General features: G+C 53.4%; 1 protein-coding gene across 5 annotated transcripts in view; it reads right to left on the bottom strand.

Moving 5' to 3' along the window:
- LHPP (phospholysine phosphohistidine inorganic pyrophosphate phosphatase) overlaps positions 1 to 26,180 on the bottom strand; it is a 127,087-nt gene extending 100,907 nt beyond the window's left edge. For 2 of the 5 annotated variants that reach the window (XM_055560913.1, XM_055560912.1), the window contains exons 1-3: positions 25,964 to 26,179; positions 9,157 to 9,344; positions 7,498 to 7,651 (exon numbers count right to left, since the gene is read on the bottom strand). In XM_055560913.1, coding sequence (XP_055416888.1) covers positions 7,498 to 7,651; positions 9,157 to 9,344; positions 25,964 to 26,088 — 467 coding nt within the window. In that variant the 5' untranslated portion in view covers positions 26,089 to 26,179. Of the gene's footprint in view, positions 1 to 7,497; positions 7,652 to 9,156; positions 9,345 to 25,963 lie in introns of all 5 variants that reach the window. The other 3 variants (XM_055560910.1, XM_055560914.1, XM_055560911.1) reach the window with 2 other exon arrangements.
- Between the last annotated feature and the right edge of the window lie 1,198 nt (positions 26,181 to 27,378).

Below are 27,378 nucleotides of genomic sequence, written 5' to 3'. Positions count from 1 at the left end.
TGCTTCTAGCAGCTTCCTTCCTCTAGCTCTGCAGCATCCAGGGACTCTGCCTGCCCTTCTGGGCCCCACCTGAGGCCTCCAAGGCTGCAAGAGCCTGGCCACCCCCAGCGATCACCCGGCCCCTCGGGTGGGAGAAGCGCGCACCCTTTCTGCATCCTCACTGCCTGCCCCGGAAGCTTCTGTCCGGACGCAGGCTGGGCTGCAACCAAACTCTTAGCCTTGGCAAGGGCTGGTCCCCTCTGCCACTGCCTCGGGCCAGGCAGATCAGAGCCGGACTGCTAAAGCCGCGGGGGCCTCTTCCATCACGAACGGACCCAGTCTCCAAGTCAACCCGGGCCTCTCGGTCAGGGTCCAAGGCTCTGCACGCTAGGGGTTTGCCAGGAGGACGTGGCCCGGCTGGGAAGCTGCACACATGCAGGAAGGTGCCTGGGAGCCAGGAGAGAGCCACCGCTGCTTATGGAGCTGGGGACGCCAACGATCCCCTTTTTAAGGAAAGTGAAAGTGTCAGTCGTTCAGTCGTGTCTGACTCTTCACGATTCCATGGACTGTAGCCTGCCAGGCTCCTTTGTCCATGGAATTCTCCAGGCAAAAATACTGGAGTGGGTTGCCATTCCCTTCTTCAGGGGATCTTCCTGACCCAGGGACTGAACCCAGGTCTCCTGCATCTGCAGGCAGATTCTTTACTGTCTGAGCCACCAAGGGAGCCCCCCTTTTAAAAGCGTTGCCCCAAAACATAGGCTTAGAGGTTCCTAACTATCTTGGTCTTAAGTCTGGACTCCAGACATCTATCCTGCATTTAAACAGCCTCAAAATAGCGTTTGCTTTTATTTTTCCCCAGTTCCACAATAAACTATTTGGGTATGATGATTCCCTCAGTCGGGTCCAGGGTTTGAAGGACTGGCCAAGTAAAGCCAAATGTGGCCAAGAGGCAGAGGAGGGGCCAAGCTCCAGAGAAACATCAAGCAACCCCAGACACCGGGTAATGGGGCCTGGGCTCTCTCGGGGGGGCCGCTGGCATCCACTAACTCAGTTCCCCAAACGTAGGACGAAGCTGTCCCACACCCCTTTGCAGGGGACACTCTCAGACCCAGGCTGCTCCCCAGGGACTCCCTGTCTGGTGGGGAAGCGGACAGATCCACAGACAAATATGAAAGAATAGGACCTGGGTGACGGCAAGCGGAACCCGGTGCTCTGTGCACTCTGTGTGGGGAAGGCCAGGCATGCTGGGGAGGGGGGCGGCAGGGAGGCGTCCCAGAGGAGGAGGCATCAAAGCTGAGGCCTGAAGGTCAAGGGGGACGAGTGGAGGGGTCTAGACCCGGGGGCTCTCAGACTTGGTACCTTCCTGAGGACCCTGAGTGCCAGATGCCACTCCAGGCGCACGGGAGTCCATCAGATGCCCAGAGGCACCCCCTTGTCCACCCCCCTTGTCCCCTACGCTCCAGGAAATGCCCAGCCAGGGTGAGAGGGAAGGGAGCTGGGGGGGGTGGGGGGGGCTGAGGGCAGGACACGTTGAAGACAGCCGGGGCACCGAGGACAGAACCGAGGAAAGAATGCAGCCAGCACAGGAGAGGACAGCCCAGGCGCCAAGGAAAAAATTATGAAACAAGGCCGCTCTGTTGCAGCACACACGGCTCTGTCTGGAGCTGAGGATTCTAGGAGCCTCTGGCCCAGGACAGGCTCAGCTCTGAGCCGGCTGCAGGAGGTGGGAGGCGCACTGTGGAAGGGCCTCCCAAGGACACCCACGCCGCACCGCTTCTGCCCGATGCACCCTCCCCCGAGTCTTCCTTCCAGAGTGACAGGTACTGTACCTTCTTCAGTTTAAATTTAGTCCCGGTGGGAAGAAGAATCGGAACATGCAGCTGAAAAGATCCAATCAAAACCCTCTCTTTGCCACACTGATTTTTAGAACCTAAAGAAAAAAACTGACTTGCATAAATCTAGAAACCTTAATATTTCTTTTTATACTAAACGTGGACTTGCTTTCATAGGGCCGAGAACTTGTCTTTATTTCTTATTCATCCAGGAAAACAAAAAGGCATCTTAAGAAAGCCATCTGTTGGCCCAAAACATTTTTAGGGATACAGTAAATACTAGTACCCAAGTTAATTTTTCTTATTCCCCAAACACAAGAGATTTGATATATTTATCTTCTGTTACTGGCATAATAAAAGCCACAGCAGGTCAGGCTTGAACCTGAGTACTCCAGCCACAAAGAAGAAACTGTGGATTCCAGAAAGACAGGAAAAAGCCGGAGAGCAGCAGTCAGATAGATTTTATGCTTTATTCCTCTGCCCTCCCTTCCGATTATTCAGCACAGCCTCCCTTCAAAATGACCACTTGACCTTTCCCACAAGAGCCATTAACCTTCCATAGTCTGTCGCGTAAACAGCTTAATTTTCTGACGGAGGCATGACAGAAGAAATTACAAAGGCAATTCCCACTCTCGGTCCAAACAGATGCCAAATGTAAATCACTCCGTTTTCAGGACGAGGACATTCTGCCCCAGTGAATCCACCACCCTGCCTCCTTGGGGGCACCTCGTGGCCCCACTCAGGTGAAGGACGGCCCCTCATCCCCGGTGACCCTTACCTGGGTGTGACAGCTTCCTGCATCCTTGGGCTGTCCCAAGGGGCAACGACCTAAGCCCAGAAGCTGCCGGCTCCTTTCTCTGACTTCTGAGCATCCAACCAACAGCCCAAGTCAGAACCCCCAGCAGCTAGTGACCTCCTCACTAGCTGCTTACTTGGAAAACACATCTTTGCCTACTACTGAATTTATTATAGAAGTACAAAACTAAAAGAAACTGATACCATATATATTTTTTTCTTTTTCAACCACATACCTATTTTAACTACTATCCCTGATCTGGAAAAATAATTTTTAATAATTAAAGATAATTTTGAAGAAAAAAGTTTTAACATAAATGAGTAATAACAAAACTTCTTAATTGTGCTGTTCTTTAGCGAGGAGTTGGTAACTTTAGGGAAGCCTACAGGACCAAGGCAGGAATGTAAAAGAGTCAAGCTGGCCAGCTTCTGTGGTTCGCAGTGACCTAAACCGTAGAGATGGGAATACCAGACCACCTGACTTGCCTCTTGAGAAATTTGTATGCAGGTCAGGAAGCAATAGTTAGAACTGGACATGAACAACAGACTGGTTCCAAATAGGAAAACGAGTACATCAAGGCTGTATATTGTCACCCTGCTTATTTAAGTTATATGCAGAGTACATCATGAGAAATGCTGGGCTGGAAGAAGCACAAGCTGGAATCAAGATGGCCAGGAGAAATATCAATAACCTCAGATATGCAGATGACACCACCCTTATAGCAGAAAGCGAAGAGGAACTAAAAAGCCTCTTGATGAAGGTGAAAGATGAGAGTGAAAAAGTTAGCTTAAAACTCAACATTCAGAAAACGAAGATCATGGGATCTGGTCCCATCACTTTATGGGAAATAGATGGGGAAACAGTGGAAACAGTGTCAGACTTTATTTTGGGGGGCTCCAAAATCACTGCAGATGGGGACTGCAGCCATGAAATTAAAAGACGCTTACTCCTTGGAAGAAAAGTTATGACCAACCTAGATAGCATATTCAAAAGCAGAGATATTACTTTGTCAACAAAGGTCTATCTAGTCAAGGCTATGGTTTTTCCAGTGGTCATGTGAGAGTTGGACTGTGAAGAAAGCTGAGCGCCAAAGTATTGATGCTTTTGAACTGTGGTGTTGGAGAAGACTCTTGAGAGTCCCTTGGACTGCAAGGAGATCCAACCAGTCCATTCTGAAGGAGATCAGCCCTGGGATTTCTTTGGAAGGAATGATACTAAAGCTGAAACTCCAGTACTTTGGCCTCCTCATGCGAAAAGTTGACTCATTGGAAAAGAGTCTGATGCTGGGAGGGATTGGGGGCAGGAGGAGAAGGGGACAACAGAGGATGAGATGGCTGGATGGCATCACTGACTCGAAGAACATGAGTCTGAGTGAACTCCGGGAGTTGGTGATGGACAGGGAGCCCTGGCGTGCTGCGATTCACGGGGTCGCAAAGAGTCAGACACAAGTGAGTGACTGAACTGAATTGAACTGAAACCGCAGAAGGTAAGACCAGCAAGGAACTGTGGCAGCTAATTTTATGTCAACTTGGCTGGGCCAAGCTGCCCAGATATTTGGTCTAATGGTATCCTGGATGCTTCTGAGAAGATGTTTCTTGGATGACATTCACATTTAAATCAGTAGACTCAGTAAAGCAGATTGCCCTCCATAATGTGGTGGGCCTCGTCCAATTAGTTGAAGGCCCAACCAAAACAAAGTCTGACTTCTTCAAACAAGAAGGAACCTGCTGGCGGATAACCTTGGCACTCAGATGGCAACTCTTCCCTAAGTCTCCAGCCTGCTGGCCTATGCAGGAAAAACCTAGCCTCCACAATCAATTTCTCTTTATATACCCATCTTCCTCAACCTATGACAGGGTTATGTTCTGATAAACGCATCACAAGCTGAAAATATCGTTAAGTCAAAAATGCATTTTTTAAAAAATGCATTTAATAAGCCCAGCCTACTTTAAATGTGCTCAGAACACTTATATTAGCCTATAGTTGGGCAGAATCATCTGACACAAAGTCTATTTTATAATAAAGCACTGAATATCTCATGTAATTTATTACTGAAAGTGAAACTCAGAATGGTGGTCTGGGTACAGAATGTTCGTACATGTATTAGCTGTTGACCCTCGTGGTCATGTGGCTGCCCGGGAGCAGCCAGTGCCCAGCATCTGCCCTGCATCACAAGAGAGGACTGCATTGCATGTGGGAAAGGATCAGAATTCAAAATTAGAAGTAGTTTTTCTGACCATGCATAACTTTCATACTATAACCAAATCGAAAAGTTATCATTTGAACCACTGCTAAGTCAAGAACTGTTTGTATATACATCACCACACCCAGTTGGTTCTGTTTCTCTGGAGACCACTGACTAACACAGGATACAATTTTTTGCATGATAAACACACTGGAATATTTGCAGCAAGACAAAGGTCCGTCTAGTCAAAGCTATGTTCTTTCCAGTAGTCATGTATGGATGTGAGCGTTGGACCATAAAGAAGACTGAGTGCCAAAGAATTGATGCTTTCGAACTGTGGTGTTAGAGAAGACTCTTGGGAGTCCCTTGGATTGTAAGGAGATCCAACCAGTCCATCCTAAAGGAGATCAGTCCTGAATATTCATTGGAAGGACTAATGCTGAAGCTGAAGCTCTAATACTTTGGCCACCTGATGCGAAGAACTGACTCATTGGAAAAGACCCTGATGCTGAGAAAGACTGAAGACAGGAGGAGAAGGGGACAACAGAGGATGAGATGGTTAGATGGCATCACCAACTCGATGGACATGAGTTTGAGCAAAACTTTGGGAGATAAAGAAGGACAAGGAAGCCTGGTATGCTGCAGTCCGTGGGGTTGCAAAGAGCTGGACAGGACTTAGCAACTGAACAACAGCAACAAGAGAAACGTATCTTCTCTTTCTTTAAATCTCTTTCACTTGCCTATTTTAAAAGAAGCACAGCCATGAAGAAATATTTCTCTACTGTACAAGATGTACAATATTTCTCTTGGTACAAGATGAACGTCAGCCGACCCTGAAGACTGGAGATGGGCAGGAGGTCACAGTGGGGTCTCCGCAGCACCAGAGCTGAGGGACCAGTGGCTCCACCGAGCGGCAGCGCATTCGGGAATGTGGGGCGAGTACCCTCAGATATTCTGATGTTTCAAGAGAATCCAGAAATCCAGTTATTTTACGTAAAGTCTTCCAATTTTTAAAACGACCTCAAAAAAACTTAAGATCTTGTGTGGACCCAAAACCTGCTCCAGAACGGAGCCGAAAAGTGACAGAGCTCAGGCTCTGGAAGCACTCCTGGCCACCCCTGCACTGACCGATGGGGTGACCGTGGCCTACCTCACCTCCCTGTGCCTTGATACACCCATCTGCACAATGGCAATGATGCTGCCCACAGCTCACAGTGTCGTGGTCAGAACTAAACACAGTGAACTACACAGAGGGCTTAGCAATGGCCAGCAGCCAGATAAAAAGGCCCCCCTCATGTCTACTGGAATAGCCACCCCTGTTCAGCAAGCAGAGGTAGGAAGTCCCCAGTCACCAGAAGCACCTAAGCTGGGAAAGGCTGCCCCAGAGACAGCCACAGAATTCCTGCCCTGCACGCAACGCTGGGGTCGGGTTCCACAGCACCCCTGTGACTCTAAAACCCTAGTGCTGCTTCCATGGGGGACAGAAGAAACCTGCATCGCTTTCTGGAAAGCAACTTGGCAACATGCACGAAGAACCTCAAAAAACACACCTCACCCGAAATGCCAGAAAGAGGCTGATCACGGCCTTACTCAGGGAGAAAATCAGAAACAACCTACAACTCCAGGAGAGCCTGTAAAAAAAATTAACAGGAATAACCTCGCTGCAGAGACATCTACTTCTCACATGGAAGTGTTAGTCACTCAGTTACGTCTGCCTCTTTGCGACCCCGTGGACTGTAGCCCTCCAGGCTCCTCTGTCCATAGGATTCTCCAGGCAAGAGTACTGGAGTGGACTGCCATTCCCTCCTCCAGGGGATCTTCCCAACCCAGGGATTGAACTTGGGGCTCCCGCATTGCAGGTGGATTCTTTACCCCCTGAGCTACGAGGGAAGCCCTATTATATGCAAAGTGGTTCACAAAATATACGGTGAACCACTAAAACCGCGAGGCAGAACTAGGTTGAGTTAGATACTGATGCTGTGAACACACCACGCGTAATGATTTCTGCACAGAAAACTGCTGGGAAGGACACACACAAAAATGCTGACTGCTGTTCTCTCCTGAAGTGGGACTGAAAATGCTCTTTTCCTCTTTTCACTCATCTGTATTCAACAGTTTTTCTTCAGTGAAGATGTGTTGTTCTTGGTGATAAAAGAGGTTAAGAGAAATAATCAACACAGTGTTTTGAAAGAGACGGTGAGGCCCAGGCTGCAGACTCGGACGAACACGTTGGTGACAAAATCAGAAGCTGACAGGCTGCTCCGCGACCAGAGGTGTGGGGCCCAGACAAGAGCCCACAGGCCCTCAAGCCTATTTTCACTGCTCGGGCGTCCGTCTCCTTGGCACAACCCATCAGCGCTGTGCTGTGTCCTGTGACAATGAAGGAAACTCGGGACGGCCGCCCTGATCTCCAGGGGTCTCCTCTGCAGTGACCCGCCCCTGCCCCCAGCCACTCCCAGCCTTGTGGTCATGGGGAAGCCTAACCAACCAGCTGAAGACCAGGTCTCTGCTCAAAAATTATCAAAAGACAGGGATGACGAAATGATGGGGAAAAGGCAAGAAAAGGAGAGGGAAGGAAGAAGGAACCACACTGCGTCCACCCCATGCCCACCCTTCCTAGCTTCTCTGCTGATTCCTTAAGTCAGAGAGACCCATGGAGCATCGCCCGGAGTGGCCGGAAACGACTCCCCCCCCAGCTGACTTACCCTTTTCCCAGTGCGAAGAGCACAGGGTTTTCCAGCTCCATGAGCACCTGGAAAGCTTTATTCATGTTTTGATAAGAAAAGCCTTCTCCAGCGTCTGCAATTACGACACAGTTTGGGTTGGACGTGTCGATCTGATCAAATTCCGAGCGGACTCCTGAAAAGAGGGAGAGAGAAGGGTTTGATCCCTGGGTCGGGAAGATCCCCTGGAGGAGGGCATAGCAATCCACTCCAGTGTTCTTGCCTGGGAAATCCCATGGACAGAGGAGCCTAGCAGGCTACAGTCCATGGGGTCGCAAAGAATTGGACACAACTGAAGGACTTAGGAATAACCACCACCACCAAAGTCTGCAAGAGACTTTGAGATGCATCAGAAAGATAAAGGTGGATAGATGGATGGACGGATGGGGAGATGTCTCATATAGAAAACATGGCAAAATGTCATTGGTAAAGTCAAGGTGAAGGGCAAACAAATATTCCAAATAAAATTATTTCAGCTTTGCTGTCTGTTTGAAAATCCTCATAACAAAAAGTTGGGGAGGGGGAGGTGGAATTCATCGACAATAAAACCTGAAAACGATTGAAAAGACAGGGACACATATGCAAAACACAGACGCAAGAGTACAGGTGACGAAGGGTGCCTGGCTTCCCCCACAGCTTCTTGAGCTCCAACATCTGCCTCTTGGACTCACTGATGAACGTTGTCTTCAAGGGGAACGCTGAGTTTCCCTCTCATCTCTGGTAGGTCCACCCCGACCCCTCCCTCTGCCCCTGCCCCGGGGAGGGGAGGTTTTTCTCTCTTAAATCTTTCTGTTTCTTTAAGGACCTGTTCTAAAGACACTGGCAAGGATCCCAGATCACAGAGGAAGCATTTCGAGAAAAACAGTTTCCAAAGGCTGGGCATGTCGCCCTCAACTGGCGCCAGAGCTGTGGACTCGGCCTCCAGACCTTCAGGAGCTCTCTCCATTTCTGGGAGTCCCCTACCCCTGTCCAGGGGTAGAAAAGCGTGCTTGCCTCTGCCGCAGGTTTGTAAATAACAACGCCAAGCGCAGAGGAAGAAAGCAGGAAGACAACAACAGAAAGGTGTCCTGAATTCTGAAGCATGTATTGTCTCTTCTTTTTAAATATTCAGAAGGTGCCAGGTAATACTGTTCTTTCTTCTTCATTTCAGCAAAACTCCCAGCTGAGGGTCAAAGGGACTCTATCCTTGCCTTCAGACTGATGTTAGCAAGTAAACCTGTGCCATTAGCCAGCACGTGGGGCTGGTTTTTACAAATACGGTTCCGAAACCTACAGACCTAACTTTGCATCTGTTCTATTTGTCTGTCTATCTCTCTCTCTCTCTCACACACACAGACACAGACCCCAGAGGATAAAATCTTGCCCCCTTGACAATTTCATGCCACCTTGCTCCATCCTGGATCACAGAAAACAGACTCAGGGTTTTCCTGCCTCCAAGGAGCCATATGGACCCTGCCTCTGACCACCACCCACCACCACCCCGACCCCTGGGCCCAGGATGATGCCAGGATGGATGGGGCCAGAGTCCCAGCACCAAGGCCCACGGGTCTAACAAGGGCCAGGTGCTCCCTCTGTGTCCTCCCCAGCCCCCAGCTGGAAAGGGGGCGCCTTCACCCCCCCAGCGGCCCAAGGGGGGCCTACCATCGTGGACGAGCAGGTGTGGCCGCAGGCCTCGCTGCTGCAGGATCAGGCAGGCGGCGGGGACTGGGGAGGTCACCTCGCCCTCGGAGACGTCGAAGCCCAGCTGCCGCAGCAGCCCCACCAGGTCTGCCTGCGACTTCTGCGACTCATTGGTGCAAAATCTCACCTTCAGCCGGGACCGTTTCAGCCTGCAGAGGGGAGACAGGCCGGGGAGGGGGCTGTCAGCAGGCAGCCCGGCCGCCCGGGGAGGGGCGTGGATGGGTGCTTCTTCTCCAGGGGAACAGTCCAGAGCAAGCCGGGTCTCCACGGGCCCCTGAACTGGGCCTCGACAGCCTCACCGGACCCTGGGGTTTCTGAGCTGGAGAAGACCCTTCTCATCCTCGCTGAGCTCGGCACACCTGAGACGCCCCGAGTTCCCACGTGACCTCTGCTTCTGCCTGGCTCATGGCCATGCCCCTCCACCCGGGACACACCGCCTCTTCACACGTGCCAATCCGCCCGCCTCCCGGGACCCACTCGACACCTCCCCGCACCTCACCGCACCACGCTGCTCAGCCTGGTGGAGGTCCCCTCTGAGCGTCCCGGCCACCCCTCCGGGCCCTGCCACCAGTGAGCATCTCCACTGAGCACCTGAGCTGACCCCTGAGTGTCCACATTTCTCCAAAACGCAAAGGCCGGGGACCACGCCTGAAGTGTGCTGTCTCGCCGCTGTCACTGAAGACAGGTCGGCCAGACAGAGGCATCGGGTGCACGGGCGAGCTAACGGGACAGGAGCCGGGGATGCCCGCGGCGTCAGCAGCTCCGACAGCCTGTCCGGGCTCACGGGAGGCCCTGCAGCCCCGCTGCACCCGGGCAGGCTCTGCGAAGGCCAAGTCACAAAAGCCGACGCCCAGAGAGAAGCCAGGGAAATAACACTGAACCCTTCTGCCAACAGCGACTGAGCACCTACTGACTGGCACATGGACACGCCGCAGTGCCCGCAGGTGGGCTCTCTGACCCCAGACCCTCAGTCGATGCGTAAGGTGGGAGACTGCACAGAGGAGGGGCACTGGAATCAGGACGAGAGGTGACGGGAAAGACCAAAGAGGTGAGGAGACAGGACGGCCAGGCAACGTGGGCAGGACAGGAGGCCTCCCCGGGGAGGAGACAGCTCTGGAGCTGAGACTGGAAGGGAAGCAAGGAGACAAAGGAACAGGGACCCCCAGAAGGAAGGGGGACCCTGCAATAGCAAGGGGGCCAGCGGGCCGGCTACCTGGCCTGGTCTGGAGCACACGGGGCCCTCCCTGGATGCATCCCGGGCCATGGCATGGGAGGGCCATGGAAGTCACCAGGCTGCAAGTCAGGAGGTCCGAGAAACCCTAGGGAAAAGGTGAAGGGTCTGTCCAACGTCACCTTCTCCGACCATCTGGGCGATGCTGCCCACTCTGTCTCTAGGCTGCTTTTCTTTCTGACACTAACCCGTATCTCCAACCATCTCATGTCTGCACTTGTTCAGCGTCTCTCTCCCGGACTCGCGTGCTCCATGAGATCAGGAACGAGGTCTGATGGCGGGGCCCACAGGAGGCCCCTGACAAGCGTTTGCTGAGTGACTGAGTGATGGCAAGTCCAGATGACAGCTGGTGAGAGGCACTCTGCCTTAGGACCACGCCTACTACTTCCCCTGAGGGGGCCCTGAGCCTGCACCCCCTTCACTGCACCCCACGCGGTGGTGAAGACACGCACTCCCACGTGACGGTGAGCCTCCAGACCCCCCAGGCGCCGCAGCCGACAGGTGAGACCTGGGAAGAAACGTCAGGCCCTACTGACAGGGCGAACAAACGCAGACGGAGAGGCTGACAATGTCGTGCAACCAGCAGCCCAGGTGATTCAGTCCTTTCTCAGTATTTGCCTTTCCTAATCAGGGGGTTATGAATTATCAATTACGCTTAGTGGTTAATTGCCCTTCATAAAGACAGCTTTTGTATTTTTAAATTAGGCAGTTAATATATTGTAACTAATAGCATCACCTTGTATATTACGGACAGATCTTCCACGGATTGGCGCCTGGGATGTGCGATCCGCACCCAAGTTAATGGAGCAGTTGAGGGAAGAAGGCAGCGGGCGCCGGGGGACTAATTATTGCTAATGGATTACGATGTGACCTTCTCAGAACAGTGAGCACTCGGTGTGACGGTGAGATGACAGGACCTCGCAGCTGCTATTCCAAACACAGCTCCGATGCCCATGAAACACAGGTAAACAACACAACTCACCGCAGACGCTGTTCTCCACCGACACACAACGTACGTTTACTGGAGACACAGTGCTTTAAAATCAAAAGTACTCAAATGGAGAAAGCAACACGGAAACCTCTATACTGCTGCTGCTGCTGCTAAGTCGCTTCAGTCGTGTCCGACTCTGTGCGACCCCATAGACTACCATATGTAAAACAGATAGCCAGTGGGAATTTGCTGTATGACCCAGGGAACTCAAACTGGGGCTCTGTGACCACCTAGAGGGGTGGGGTGGGGTGGGGTGGGGTGGGAGGGAGGTAGAAGAGGGAGGGGACATATGTACACCTGTGGCTGATTCATGCTGTTGTATGGCAGAAACCAACACGATGTTGTAAAGTAATTATCCTCCAATTAAAAATAAAATAAAATTACTAGTTTTAGGACTGAATCAGCCCCTGGACAGCAGTGGGAAATGCTCGGGGAAGGCCCCTCACCACAGGTCTGTCCATTCATGTCCCTGACCACACCCTCTTTTCACTTTCTGGCATGAGCCCCAGGTCATCTCTTCATTTTCCTTAATTACTAAAAGTAAAAAAAGTACTGGTTGGATGGATGCGTACATGCTCGGTCCTGTCTGACTCTTTGCAACCCTTCGGACTGTAGCCTGCCAGGCTCCTCTGTCCATGGGATTCTCCAGGTAAGAATACCGGCGTGGGTTGCCATTTTCTCCTCCAGGGGATCTTCCCGACCCAGGGATCGAACCATCATCTCCTGTGTCTTCTGCATTGTAGGTAGATTTTTTTAACCACTGAACCATCAAGGAAGCCCTAAAGCATTATTCATTATTATTATTAAAAATAGTAAAGGATGAATACATTACATTCAGCCTTGCCCTGGGGGTCGGTATCTGTGATCCGATGTCATCCTCACCCCTTGAGGGCAGAGCCCCCTTTGGACACCCTGTGTCCCCCACATGCACCCCCAGGGCCAGGAGCCTGGAGCACACAAGGCGTTAAGCACCTGCCAAATTGAGTCTGCGAGCTATGGAGACGAGAACCAGAAGCCCGTCCCAGGGATGAGAAAACAGGAGCTCCAGGAGGCAGAGACCTGAGAAGGTCAAACAGCGTGCGAGCCGCTCTTGGCTCAACTGTGTCCCGCCCCTCATCTCGTAGGCTGACCCCCTCGGGAGGGAAACGAAGGTTAGGAGAGGATGAAAGGGTGGGGCCGGGACAGGACAGAATCACAGCCAGAGACGCCAGGGATCCCTCTGCAACCACAGAGAGGAGGCCACGTCAGGGCACAGTCGAAGGGGGCCGCCTAGCAAGCCGAGAAGAGGGCTCCCCCCAAAAAACCCACCCTAGGGCACCTCGATCTCGGACACCCAGACTTCAGGACTAGGGGCAGATAAACCTCTGTCACTGAGCCCCCCAGCTTGTGGTACTCTGTTCCGGCAGACTAAGACAGTGGAGGAGCCAAAGCCTTGGTGTCTCTTGGAGGGGTCACTGCTTAATATCAGATTCAGCCTTGAACGGCCTGGAACACACGAACCCAATGTCAGGAGAGAGGGAGCCAGGCGTGGCTTCAGGGCTGTGGCAGAGCCTGCCATGGGCCTCCCAAGGGCAGCGAGCCCCAGGGACATCGGCATTGGGCTGGGCCCAGCTCCAGGACAGGCCAGGCCTTCCCGTCCCCCAACACCCTGGAACCCTGGGGACAGAGGGCGTACCACAGGGCCCTGGCAGCCAGAGCAGGGCTCCGGCCGGACGTCCCCTCTGAGACCGCGGCCACGTTCTCAGTCCCCTGTGCCTCCCTGGACCCCTCCCAGAGCGGGTGGGGACTTGCCCCTACTTCCCGTGGGCGTACTGGCTCTTTGAACTGACCTTTACCTCCTCCTGGAGGCTGGGACAAGCTCTGAGTGACAGTGTCGCATGATGCCATTACTGAGCATCACATGAGCGGGTCCCTTGCAAATCACCTTGGACCTCACACATCTGCTAGCTGTCGGCATCTGCCAGGGGCGCTCACCCGAAAATAATGGAAACCCTCTCATTATCGCTTGGTAGCAGGTAGAGTGCTGGGACGATTACTGGACATCCTGGCTGACCTTGGCACAGCTCCACCACCTCGTGCCCTCTGGGCTCACCACAGAGGAGCTGGACAGGGGCAAGGAGGCTGCCCTGGGGAAGGCCCCTCCAAGCTCTGTCCCCACCCCACCCCAGCCACCTCTCACCATCATCTGACCCCGAAGGCCCTCGCCATCACCCTGAGTCTTTGCCATCACCCTGAGTCTTTGCCGTCACCCATCCCCTATGGTAAATCCTACGTATCCTTCAGAGCCTGGTTCGTTTGTCCCTTCCTCCAGGAAGGCCCCCCAGACTTCTGTCCCCTCCCAGGCAGAGTCGGTCCTACTTGGCTTTCACAGCTCTTGAAACACGGCAGTGCTTTTCTGTGAGAAGCACTTAAGTGATCCAAATTCTAATGGAACCAGGTCATTCTAGCACCCAGAGAACCTCGGGAGGGCTCACTGCAATCCTGCCCGTGGGGAGCACTGCTTCAGCGTCTGTTAGGGTTAGGGTTAGGGAGAGCACAGTGGACCCTCGTGAGTCCAGACGGGTAGACAGTAGGACGAGACGCAGGGCAACTCGTGCCTTCCTGCAGCCGTGGGACAAATGCATATGAAAGATGCTCTAATACTGAGCAGGAGGCCAGGAGGTCAAGGAGCAACTGGGAGGTGTTCCAGGGCCTGATGACTATGGGCTGTGGTACCTCCACAAGCTATTTCTTCTCCCTGGGGCTCAGTTTCTTCATCCAGAAGATGGGATGATAACAGCCTCACGTGCTGAAGCTACAGGGAGATCTTCGAGGTGCCGGCTTGGGCCTGGCCCACGGTCAAAGCTCGCTCAGCGTGTGTGGAGAACGTCGGCCAGTAAGTGGCTAGTAGACAGGCTCCCGATCTTGTTCCCTGACCCCGCTCCCTGCCCCCAATGCCCAGAGCAGGCAGGGCCCACCCCCACCATGCTCCAGCCGCCCCATCACCAAGCAGAGAGGTCCCCGCTGCTAGCAGGCCCTCCCGTCCACAGCTCCTACACCTGGGCCTCCCAGGAGCAAGGGCTGGGTCCTACTGACGGGGGTGGGGTGAGGTGGGGTCTGAAAGGCCAGGCTGATGGTGATGCCAAACCTTATTACCATCCTGAGGAGAGGGACCCCTCACAGGATGGTGAAGGAGAGGAGGCCTCAAGCTGGGTGGGCTCCTGAGCGGGTAGGGAAGGCTGCAGGCTGGCAGGTTGAACTTGAAGCAACAAACGAGGGTAGAGGATGGTGACGTCTCCCGACCACAGAGAAAGCAGGGTCCATGTCCTTTAATTTACATGCCCCTAGGCTGGTCTTCATGGAACAACAGATTGGTTCCAATCGGGAAAGGAGTACATCCAGGCTGTATATTGTCTCCCTGCTTATTTAACTTATATGCAGAGTACATCATGAGAAACGTTGGGCTGGATGAAGTACAAGCTGGAATCAAGATTGCCAAGAGAAATATCAATAACCTCAGATATGCAGATGACACCACCCTTATGGCAGAAAGCGAAGAAGAACTAAAAGGCCTCTTGATGAAAATGAAAGAGGAGAGTGAAAAAGTTGGTTTAAAGCTCAACATTCAGAAAACAAAGATCATGGCATCAAGTCCCATCACTTCACGGCAAATAGATGGGTAAACAGTGGAAACAGTAGCTGACTTTATCTTTCTGGGCTCCAAAATCACTGCAGATGGTGATTGCAGCCATGAAATTAGAAGATGCTTACTCCTTGGAAGGAAAGTTATGACCAACCTAGACACCATATTAAAAAGCAGAGACATTAATTTGTCAACAAAGGTCCGCCTAGTCAAGGCCATGTGGTTTTTCCAGTAGTCATGCATGGATGTGAGAGTTGGACTATAAAGAAAGCTGAGTGCCGAAGAATTGATGCTTTTGAACTGTGGTGTTGGAGAAGACTCTTGAAAGTCCCTTGGACTGCAAGGAGATCCAACCAGTCCATCCTAAAGGAGATCAGTCCTGGGTGTTCATTGGAAGGACTGATGTTGAAGCTGAAACTCCAATACTTTGGCCACCTGATGCGAAAAACTGACTCATTTGAAAAGACCCTGATGCTGGGAAAGATTGAGGGCAGGAGGAGAAGAGGATGACAGAGGATGAAATGGTTGGATGGCATCACCGACTCGATGGACATGAGTATGGGTGGACTCCGGGAGTTGGTGGCAGACAGGGAGGCCTGGCGTGCTGCGGTTCATGGGGTTGCAAAGAGTCGGACACGACTGAGAGACTGAACTGAACTAAACTGGGCTGGTCTTCACAAGAGCTGTGTGAGGTCCACAGGCCCACCCCAGGCTGAAGTCTCTACCAGGGACCATCTCCACGTCCAGCGGCCCGGAGCGCTGACATGAGACAGGAGAAACACACCAGGAGGGGGTGGAAGGAGGGGAGGGGAAGAGCATGTTCCCCACATTCCCGCCTCCCTGACCCACACTGCCTGCTCTGCGCCCCCACCGCGGGGGCCACAACTCAACTCTCCACCACTACCTGGTGGAGAGAAGCCCCTCTTTCCATCAAAAATGGCCACAGCTGCAGATAAATGAATCTCTGTGGTTTGGGTTTCCAAGAGAAGGAAAGGACACCCCAACACCCTGGGGGGCAGTCAGTATGAACTGAAACCCGGGCGGCAGCGCCCAGTGGAGATCCTCAGAGAACAGGAGTCCCGGTTGCCCCATCTCTCGGCCTCCGGATCTTTGTTACATGGCGGGGCTCCACGGCAGCGCCAGCCACTGTCTGACATTGAGATCTGTGGCTGCTTCCCTTTTGGAAAGCCACGGAGACGGACTGCACACATTGGGAAAATCGAAATGTGCAAAGGGCCTATTTGTTCTAAGGACTTGCTATTTTATCATAGGGTCACGTGGGAGCACATGTGCAGAGCAGGGGCAGTCCTGCAGCAGAGAAATACAGTCATTTAAAAAAAAAAAGAAAGGAAAGGAGGGAGGTGGCAGGGAGAGGGAGAAAGAGAAAGGATGAGGGAGGGAAGAAGGAAGGAAGAAGAAGGAAAAAAATAAAAATACCATCATTCCCACACACCAAGGGGCAGCCACGTTGATTCAGGGAGGAACCCGGCCCAGCTCCCCATGTGCCCAGATGAATGGGCATGAGCTCGGGGTCAGGGAGCACCGACAGAAGGGCTTCTGCCACTTGAGAAGGGGGTCTGGCTTCCCGGCTGAGGTCCAGCTGTACCGTGCATAAGCCCTGCGCCAGGCACCCCTGGGCCAGACTCGGGGGTCTGAAATCCCAGCCATGAGATGGGGTAGTGCCCAGCCTCCCAGCTCTTCGGGGGGGAGGGGCACAGGGGGCCCAAGAGGAGCCCTAGCACATGCTGACATCACCGGGGCCGTGAACACAGGGCTGCGGGAAGCCTTTGCCAGCAGCACCAGCTGGGCCTGCTGCACCTCCCGCTTCTTTCCACCAGAGCAGATCTTCCGGCCAGCCTGCACGGCCCGCTGCAGGGTCCGGGGAGGTCCCTGCCCACTCTCCATCTGGCCCTCTGCTGGGCGCAGTGTGTCGTCAAGAGTCCAGGCAAGAAGTGGGAGTCCAAAGTCTGGACGGAGAGGAGAGAACACAGGCAGTGACGCATGCAGGTGGCCCTGGCTGAGGCTCAGTGTGGACCAGCCAGCCAGTGACCTCAGAGGGACGGGGAGAAGGAGGGGGACAGTCAAATAGAAACGTCGGGCAGGCCCAGAGCCAGGGTCCTTACGAAACATGTGGCACACCTTCCCCGCCTGGGGCCGCCCCCTCTGCCATCCAGTGAGTTCTCGCTCTGACTTGCCTGAGCCTCTGAGCTCTGATCAGAGAGCCACGCCAAACTCACAGCATCGCTTTACTAGTTAGATAAACGAAATTTAGAATCAGATGCAAGGGAATCCACAAACCAGAGGAGACTTGGAGACTGTCCAGTTTGGTGGTTCCTTTTACAGAGGGGGAGACTGAGGCCCAGAGGGACACGGGCGCTTAAAAGACACGTTTTCAGGAGCTAAGGGGTCTGTGGACCACTCCCCAGCCTTGGAAGGTCAGCTGCCAGTCAGTTCTCCCCTGATGTGGTCACTGGCTGGTCACGGGCTGGGCACTGCAGGGGACAGAGGCCGGGTATTCTTGGGGTGAGGGGGCCTCAGCTTGGGAAGCAGACACACCCACAGCACCTCCACCACCCTGTCCCTGTGTGAGACCAAGGCTTGTCACCTAACCCTCTCCAACCTCAGTTTCCACCTCTGTAAAATGGGGCACTAGCAGAAGCTACTTGACAGGACTGTTCTGAAGCACGTTGCAAATGCTCCGTGAATGACGATGGTGGTAACAAAGACAACCACACCTCTGGCAGGCCCAGGGCTGGGTGTTGGGGACATTCAGGCCCTCGAGGCAGGCAACTGGACAGGAAGCCAGATGCTCAGGGCACCTGGGACAGCAGATGGAGACAGCAGGTGAGCTGAAGCAACCGATAACAAAGAGGGCAAAGTTCAACCAGTGAAGGTGGGGGTGTGGGGGGAACCGAGGCTGGCTGTCCTGCCAGACGTCCCCGGGACACCCAGGATGGACAGCCCCAAGGGCAGTTACAACAGCTTCCAGGAGATGAAATGGACGCACAGAAAGCCTAAGGAACTTGCCGGAGACCACATTACAACCACAGCTTTGGGCTGGGAGTCAGACCCAGGTCCCCGCCCGCCAGAGCAAACTCCTATCTTCTTGCGGGGTGTGGCACCTGCCTCGGCAGGGGTGCTGACTCCCGCTCTCTGAGCAAGTCCCAGCCTGCCCCCCACCCCGCCTCCATTCAGGCACTGAGTGGGACTGTTCACAAGAAGGAAGCACCTCTGGCTCGTGAAGATTAAAACTGTAGACGTTATGCAACAAGCACTGAGCCTGGGAGGGCATCACTGTGCACTCGCCCCCCCCACCGGGGGCCCCCAGCTCTGAAGTCAGCCCCTGACATCAGCAGCACGGAGACGGGGCATTCCGGACAAATGCCCCTTGTCCAAAGTCCGGGCTGACTCAGCAGAGCTGTTTCTGGCTCTGAACTCAGAACAAGCGGCCCGAAACTCTGAGGGCCTCAAGAGCCCCTCCGGCAGGCGCTGGGCCACACCTGGGGGATGGGGCGAGGGGACACAGGGAGCCACTACCGGTTGGCTGTGTCCGTGGGGTCTGATGGAGCGAGGTGGGGGCGGAGCTGACCATCAAGGAAGCCGAGCTTCAGACAAGCCCCCTGGCCCTGATCCTCGGGCCTTAAGGCCTGAGGGGCGGATCCTGACTTTCACAGGGTCACGGGGCTTGTGTGCACATTTGGAAGCAGCGGCCGCGGGTCTGTGAGTCCCGGGTGGCGATTGCTTTATGAGGCTGCTCGGCCAAGGCGGGCCCTGCTTCCTTCCGCTGCTGCAAAAAGGCTGGGCTGAGGGGGCCCCCACAGCTGTGCTTTAGTGCCTGAGACAGGATGCAGTAAATGCCCCCCTCCCTGCCTTTCACATGCAGATGCCTCTGGGGCTCCCTTTGTGCGGGGCAGCCCCCGCTGTGCCACGCCCTGCCTCTGAATGGCTCCCCTTGGGGAGCCCAACTGCCCAAGAATGGACTCCAATAAGTGGCCTGCCGGGGGGGGACCCAGGCCGGTTACAGATGTCCCGGGACCACGCCCATCATAAGCCCTGGGGCAGTAAGCGGGCCCCACCTGGCCCACCTGGCGGCTCCAGGAGGCCTGGACTGCCTGCTCTCCCATCTGGGATGCTACTGGCCCAGAGGACAGGTCCAGAGCCCCGCTTACAAGTCACCGGTTCCACGTGGCCGGGCTCCCCGACCTCGGCTCAGTCTCTCTCCCCCTGACACTCACCTTCTGGGTGCTGTTTATGCTGCTCTCCCCAGACTGGATGGTCAGCCCCGCTGGGAGCAGGGACTTCCATCTGCCCCACTCCCTGCCCCTGTCCCAGTGCCTCCGGCTGTGTTTCTAGCAGGAAAGAATGTGAAAGTGAAAGTGTGGGTTGCTCAGTTGCGTCTGACTCTTTGTGACCCTACGGGCTGCCCACCAGGCTCCTCTGTCCATGGAATTCTCCAGGCAAGAATACTGGAGTGGGTAGCCTTTCCCGTCTCCAGGGGATTTTTCCCATCCCGGGGATCGAACCTGGGTTTCCTGCATTCCAGGCAGATTCTTTACCATCTGAGTCACTGGGGAAGCCTAGTATGAAGAAAAGTGAGGAGTGAAAGTTGCTCAGTCGTGTCCAACTCTTTGCGACCTCATGGACTATACAGTCCATGGAATTCTCCAGGTCAGAATACTGCAGCGGGTAGCCTTTCCCTTCTCCAGGGGATCTTCCCAACCCAGGGATCAAACCCACATCTCCTGCATTGCAGGTGGAATCTTCACCAGCTGAGCCACCAAAAGCACTTGACAAATATGTGAACGAAAAAATGAACAAGTGCATCTTTGATGAGAAGCCGTGAAGTACTGCAGGGAAAACTGGGGCTTGGAGTCTGGTGGACGGGGCTTCGGGGGTGCAGAGGAGGTAGTCCCGGCTCAATGACTTTTCCCATTTGTGCCAGTTTCCGAAACTCTCTGAGCCTCAGGCTCTGCTTTGAAACGGGCTGGTTGTGAAGGTAGTTTGTGTGGTCAAACATCTACCTGGGACATCGCAGGCCTCCCGTCCATCACCAGTGATGCTATTATTGTGGTCCATGTTGTCTTAAAAGGACTTCCCCGGTGGCTCAGTGGTAAAGAATCTGACTCAGGTTCCATCCCATGGCAACCCACTCCAGTATTCTTGCCTGGAGAATCTCACGGACAGAGGAGCCTGATAGGCTAAAGTCCATGGGGATGCAAAGAGTCGGACATGACTTAGCGATTAAACAACAACAGCATCTTAAAAAGAAGAGTTGATATTCCCCATATGCTCTGTATCCCCCAAAAGGTGGGAATTTTTTCAAAAGCTAAGGACACCTGTCACCACGGACAGCTAGGAAGAGGAGTGGCGAGTCGCCTACCCCGCTCCAGGGTTTCCAGAACAGAAGGTGCTGTTTGGGCACCCATGGCGATAGGGAGCCGTCACGGAGGCAAACACCCCCCAGGGTCCTGGGGACCCCATCATCGCTGAGGCTCTGATCTCACCCCAGGAACTTCCTCTGAGCTCCCTGCGACTTCAAAGCCAGCCTCGCATATCAAGGAGCCCAGAGAGGGCAGGGTGTGGCTGCAAAGCAACTACAAAAAGTGATGTAAGCCCAGCGGTCTCCACCGAGGCCAGCAAGGCAGGGCCTGCCCGCCAGGAGAGCCTATTCCTGGCTCAGCCACTATGAGAGGGAAAAGTGAAAGTGAAAGTGAAGTCGTGCCTGACTCTTTGTGACCCCGTGGACTGTAGCCCACCAGGCTCCTCCTTCCATGGGATTCTACAGGCAAGAATACTGGAATGGGTTGCCTTTCCTTCTCCAGGGGATCTTCCCCACCCAGGGATGGAACCCAGGTCTCCCGCATTGCAGGCAGATGCTTTAACCTCTGGGCCACCAGGGAAGCATGTCCCAAAGTCTGACATCCCCAGGGACACTCCAGGAGCAGGCAGATTTTACTGGTGAGGGGATCCACACACACTCGCCGCCAGGAGGGTCTGGACACGGGGCTCCGGCGGCACCCACAGGAGGGTAGGGGCCGCTCCCTTGGGCCTGAATGTGATCAGTTGGCCATGGGAGGCCTGGGCCTGAGTGGAGGGGCCTAGTCTTTAGAGAGAAAAGGATCTTGAGCCAGAGGATGCTGCTGTGTGGGGTGGGGGGGCCCCGGTTCTGTGGATGCTGGGCTGCTAAGGGGCTGGTCAGGGGAAAATCCACCCGAAGTCTATGTAACTGGGAGCATGGGGGTGAGGTGGGCGGAGGGAGAGAAGGGGGCTACATAGGTCCCTTGGGAACGCCCTGGTGGGTGGGAAAGAGTTGTGGGGACATGGTGTGGTCTTATGCCAGGGAGCCCCAGGGTGATTCAGATCTCCAGGCCTCCTTCTCCAGGCCGCTGGGCAACATGATGGTCAATCACCGGAAACGATCCCGCGCCTTATGGGGAAGGCACTTCTCCCCTCTCAGCTGGGATGCATTTGAGGACTATTCCTATAGCCTGCTATTATATGGCTGCTAGATTGATACAGTGTTGCTGCTACCAGAGACACTCCAGTTAGATAAATCAGTTGAATTAAAGCAGACCAAGACAAAATGAGGCTTCCCTGGTGGCTCAGACTGTAAAGCGTCTGACTGCAATGTGGGAGACCCAGGTTTGATCCCTGGGTCGAGAAGATCCCCTGAAGAAGGAAATGGCAACCCACTCCAGTACCCTTGCCTGGAAAATCCCATGGATGGAGGAGCCTGGTGGGCTACAGTCCATGGGGTCTCAAAGAGTCAGACACAACTGAGCGACTTCACTTTTCCTTTCCTTTAAGACAAAAACCTCCCGGGGGTCTACTGGGGGGGACACCAGTCCAAACCCTTTGTGGTTAATGAAGCAGAGATCACCCCCCTTAGAGTCACACCCAGGGGTGTGGGCAGACTGTGGGACAGCGTGTCAGGGGAGCACCACCTGGGGAGGCTGCTGGAGAGAAGACCCCCGCCCTTTTTCAATACCCGTGTCTCCCTCAAAGGACTCTACGCTCAGGTCCAGCACAGAAGGTAGGAGTGGGGCGGACCTACGTTCCCATGGTCCCAAGGCCATCCCAGCGTAGACCTGGTGAGCCCTGGGCCAGCCCTGGGCCGCAGTGGCTTCAGCTGACCAAGGGAGATAACAGCCGCCTCCCAGCAGCAGGGGACGGAGCAACATGGATACCCAGAACAGAGGAAGTGCTCCCTGAGGGATCCCTGGAGCCACACTGACCCAGGAAGGGTGCACCCCAGACCAATGCTACTGACTGGAAAGCAAGTGCTCACAATCAGCCCGACCTCCTCCAAGGCCATTGCTACTGACTGGAAAGCAAGCGCTCACAATCAGCCCGACCTCCTCCAAGGCCATTGCTGAAGCCACTCTGTGCTCCTCCGCAGAAGGTAGACGGACGGGACTGAGGCTCTGTCCATATCCTTGACCTCCTTTATGTCTCCGGTTTCTAGAAGCAAAAATGACCTTGCGAAGATGCCGAGGACTCACAAACCCATGTGTTTGTGAGGAAAAGAGCCACGGGGACGCTCACATACACCACTTTGGGAAATGACCCGACAGCATCTTCTAGCGACGATTATAGGCCTATCTTAGGATCGGCAAGTCCACCCCTGGGTCTGTGCCCAGCAGAAACGCAACCATGAATTCACCAAAGACATGTTCTAGAATGTTTGTGGCAGCGCTATTGAAAATAACTGAAAATGGGAAACTACACCCGCCTCAGGAGAAGAGATGAGTATTTTACTTTAATGTAAAGATGTTTTTAAGCGGCCCTGATTTTAAAATAATTAAAAGCACATACAACAGGAATTCCTATATGAACATGGGAAGTGAGATTTAAATGGCATACTCCTGGGGTCTACCATGAGCCAGGCACTGCGTCAAGAGCCGTCATGGCACCTGCCTGCACCCCCTCTGGCCCCTCTCCATCTCATCAGTACCATCTCAGCATCTCATTGGTGCTGCAGTCCAACACCAGAGCCCTTCTTCACTTCATCTTCTCCCTGGACCCCACGATATCCCATACATCCAGTGGGCCAAGGTCCCATTGGTCCTGCTCCCAAAAGGTCTCTTAAGTTCCCCCGCTTCTCTTCATCTCCACCCACTAGCCCATGCCCCTTCCTGTCTCCCTGGACCACACAAGGATCTCGCAGCTGGCTGCTCCCTGCTTCCTCTGGAGCCCTGCCGTCTGCCCCACAGACAGCTATTTCTGCGCTTTGCAGACAGAGATCTTCTTAAAAGAGTTGGTGGGGGTAGGGGTGGGGGTAGGGAAATGTGGCATTTTTTCCAGCTTTACTGAGACAAAATTCAGAAAATACTCCTTTTTTGGTATCCTGAACAGGAAAATATATCCACATGGTTCAAAAATATGTAAAAATGTTTATATACGAAGTTAGCCAGGGAAGAGTCTTGTTCCCACACCTTCCCGCAACCACCCCAGCTCTTCACACAGTGAAGTTCTTCCCTCCAGCTTCTTTATGCAAACATACCAGCAGGAATTCATGCTTGCATTCCTACCTTTTCCACCCAAAAGACAGTACAGAGCACGTCCCGTCTACATGGGACGCCTACACGGCAGGGGTGCTCATTCTTTATACAGCACAGAACTTCATTGATAGACTGAGACTGTAACACGCCCCTTGTGATGGACAGTTGAGATGTTTCTAGTCTTTTGCTATCTCACAAGGCACTACCACAAACGCCCTCCCACCTACGTCATTTCTCACGTATGAGGCAGATGCTAATAGGTCACGCCAAATGCATCTTCCACGAGCAATGTAAGATAAGAGTCTAGATTTTGAGGCAAAGCTAGAAAGTTTCTTCTCCCATTCCCAGATTTCAAAGGGAATCTCTCCTGTTTTCATTTGGTACTTGTATAAAACTAAACTGTTAGTTGCTCAGTCGTGTCCGACTCTTTGCAACCCCATGGTCTGTAGCCTGCCAGGATCTGCCTGTAGTCTGCCAGGCAAGAATCTCAGAATGGGTTGCCGTTTCCTTCTCCAGGGTATCGTCCTGACCCAGGGATTGAAGCTGGGCCTCCCGCACTGCAGGCAGATTCTTCACCATCTGAGCCACCAGGGAACCTGGTACTTATATACTTTCACTTTCTATATTTTAATTTCTTTAAAACATAAATCAGATTCCATGACACTCCTGCCTAAAATCTTCAGTGACTTTTCCCTGCATTCCTCAGGATGGAATCCAAACAGCTCTGCCTGACTTGCAAGGCCCACTGTAGCCAGGCCCTGCCACTCTCCAGTCCTCGCACACTCTTCAGTTCTGTGAAGGGGAACCTGCCAAGCTCTCCTCCTCAGGTTTTGAAGCCACTGTTCCCCCCAGCTGGAAGGCACTTCCTCCTTCCCTTCACCACGATGGACCCTCTTACTTTCTGGTTCTGAGACGCCAATGGCAATTACAAAGCCCGGGGTCCAGTGGTGCCACCGGCAGTCCTGGCAGTGTCCTCGGTGCATATGACTAATGGGCAAGATGCCCTCCTACCGTCTAAGAAGACGTTCAGTGCAGTCCAACCGAATCATAATGCCGGCCACAAGTAATTTAAAGTTTTCTGGTAACCACAATAACAAAGATCAAAAGAAGCAGGTGGAATTATTAAATATATTTTATTTAGCCTAACATATTCAAATTACTATCATTTCAAACATGTAACCAATACAAAACGATATAATGAACTTTTTACATTTTTCTCAGTAAGTCTTTTTCTCACTTATATGCAAAGTATATCATGAGAAATGCTGGGCTGGATGACGCACAAGCTGGAATCAAGATTGCCGGAAGAGATATCAATAACATCAGATATGCAGATGATACCACACTTAACGGCAGAAAGCGAAGAAGAACTAAAGAGCCTCTTGATGAAAGTAAAAAAGGAGAGTGAAAAAGTTGGCTTAAAACTCAACATTCAGAAAACTAAGATCATGGCATCCGGTCCCATCACTTCATGGCAAATAGATGGGGAAACAGTGGAAACAGTGACAGACTTTATTTTGGGGGCTCCAAAATCACTGCAGATGCTGACTGCAGCCATGATATTAAGACACTTCCTCCTTGGAAGAAAAGTTATGATCAACCTAGACAGCATATTAAAAAGCAGAGACATTACTTTGCCAACAAAGGTCTGTCTAGTCAAAGCTATGGTTTTTCCAGTAGTCATGTATGGATGTGAGAGTTGGACTATAAAGAAAGCTGAGCGCCAAAGAATTGATGCTTTTGAACTGTGGTGTTGGAGAAGACTCTTGAGAATCCCTTGGACTGCAAGGAGATTCAACCAGTCCATCCTAAAGGAAATCAGTCCTGAATATTCATTGGAAGGACTGATGCTGAAGCTGAAACTCCAATACTTTGGCCACCTGATTGAAAGAAGTGACTCATTGAAAAAGACCCTGATGCTGGGAAAGATTGAAGGCAGGAGGAGAAGGGGACGACAGAGGATGAGATGGCTGGATGGCATCACCGACTCAATAGACATGTTTGGGTAAACTCCGGGAGTTGGTGATAGATAGGGAGGCCTGGTGTGCTGCAGTCCATGGGGTCGCATAGAGTCGGACACGACTGAGCGACTGAACTGAACACTAAGTCTTTAAATCCGCTGTGGACTACACACTTAGCATATCCTAACTCCTCAGACTAGCCCTATTCCAAGGACTCAGCAGCAAGGAGCTGCCCTGCTGGACACTGGAGGAACTCTAACCAGCAGAGCCCCATGATCGCCCAGGTGTGCCGGACCCCTGGCGCAATCCGGTCCTGGGTCCCGGGGGCCGGCCCTCCGCTTACCCCGCGGGGCGGGGCCAGAGCAGCAGCAGGAGCCCCGCCCCGTCCCCCGCCCGCCCCGGGCCGGAGGCCCTCGGGACCCCGCTGAGCTCAGCGCCCGGCGCCCAGCACGGCCCACTCACCTCGCCACCGCCTCCACGGAGCCGGCGATCGCCGCGCCGCCGCCCTCACCACCGTCCAATAAGACGCCAGAGATGTCCAGCAGCACCCCGCGCACGCCCGCCAGCCGCTCGCCCCACGCAGCCATCGCGGCCCGCCCCGGCTGCAGCTAGGGCCCTCGCGTCCCAACCGGCGGCTAACGCGCCGCCGCGGTGGCCGCGCAAGGGCTCCTGGGAAGTGTAGTCCCAATCCCCGCGGGGTGGGGCGGGGCGGGGCTGGGGCTGGAGGGCGGGGCGGGCTGGGGCGGGGTTCGAGGGGCGGGGCTGGGGCTGGGGCTGGGACTGGAGGGGCGGGGCGGGGCGGGGCGGGGAACAAAGCCAGGAAGAGAGGTGCGCTTTTTCCGCACTCCCCGAAATGAGAGCCTTTTGACTGGAGATCCGTGGACACAGATCAGGAAGAGCGGGAAAACAACCCCCCCTGGGAAACAGCCAACCCTCCCCCCCCACCCTGAGAATTAGAGCAAGGCCAGTTGGGACTACAAGGAGGCACCTATATAAAAGTAACAAAAATGAATGAGAACAGGGAAAGACTCTCATTGATATTCCCACCCTCTGGCCGGACCGCAGTTCTAAAAGCAATGGCGATACTTGGATGCTTTGACCGGATAATCCTGCGCCCCTGAGAAACAGGGGTAAGGAAGGGAACCTAAAGGCATGTCTGCAGTATGAGCTGTGATGCCAAAACAAGCTGGAAGACAGGGACTAAAATTGCTCAAGAAGTAAGATGGTTGCTGAAAGAAATACTGTGCCATCAAAAAGGAAGGCTGGGTTACAACATGGAACATGCTTGTGTTATAACATTATATAAAAAGCAGAATGCAAAACTGAATGTAGGGACTTCCCTGGTGGCCCAGTGGTAAAGAATCTGTCTTGCAAGGCGTGGGACACAGGTTCGATCTCTGGCTGGGGAGCTAAGATTCCCACATTCTGGGGAGCAGCTAATCCCGTTTACCACGATGAGAGTTTGTGCACCCCCTCCGTGTGGAAGGATCTTTCATGACACAATGAAGATGTCACATGCTGCAACTAAGATCCAATAGAGCCAAAGTAATTAATTAATTAATAAAAAAACACCAATGTAGACCCCTGCCTGCAAAAATAAGGATGCATAGGAATAAGGCTGAGAAGGAAATGGGAATATTGCAACGTGTTTGCCCAGTGAGATTTTTGGATGAATTTTTACATTCTATTTAATGTTACATCATATTTGTAGTAAGTTGACAGAAAAGGGGAAGAGTTTCCTTGACCACCCCTCTGACCAAGTGTTTAAGCTGAGACTTGAAAGAATTTGACTTCTCTTGGCCTGAGTTAGCTTTCAGGTTTCAAAAGAAGACCATATTCCGATGGCCACTTTGTTTCAGTCTCTGGAGTTACAGAGA

Source organism: Bubalus kerabau, chromosome 22, assembly GCF_029407905.1.
Source record: "Bubalus kerabau isolate K-KA32 ecotype Philippines breed swamp buffalo chromosome 22, PCC_UOA_SB_1v2, whole genome shotgun sequence".
NCBI lineage: Eukaryota > Metazoa > Chordata > Mammalia > Artiodactyla > Bovidae > Bubalus > Bubalus kerabau.
Note: the sequence above shows the minus strand (reverse complement) of the source record. Positions and strands in the feature narration are given on the sequence as shown.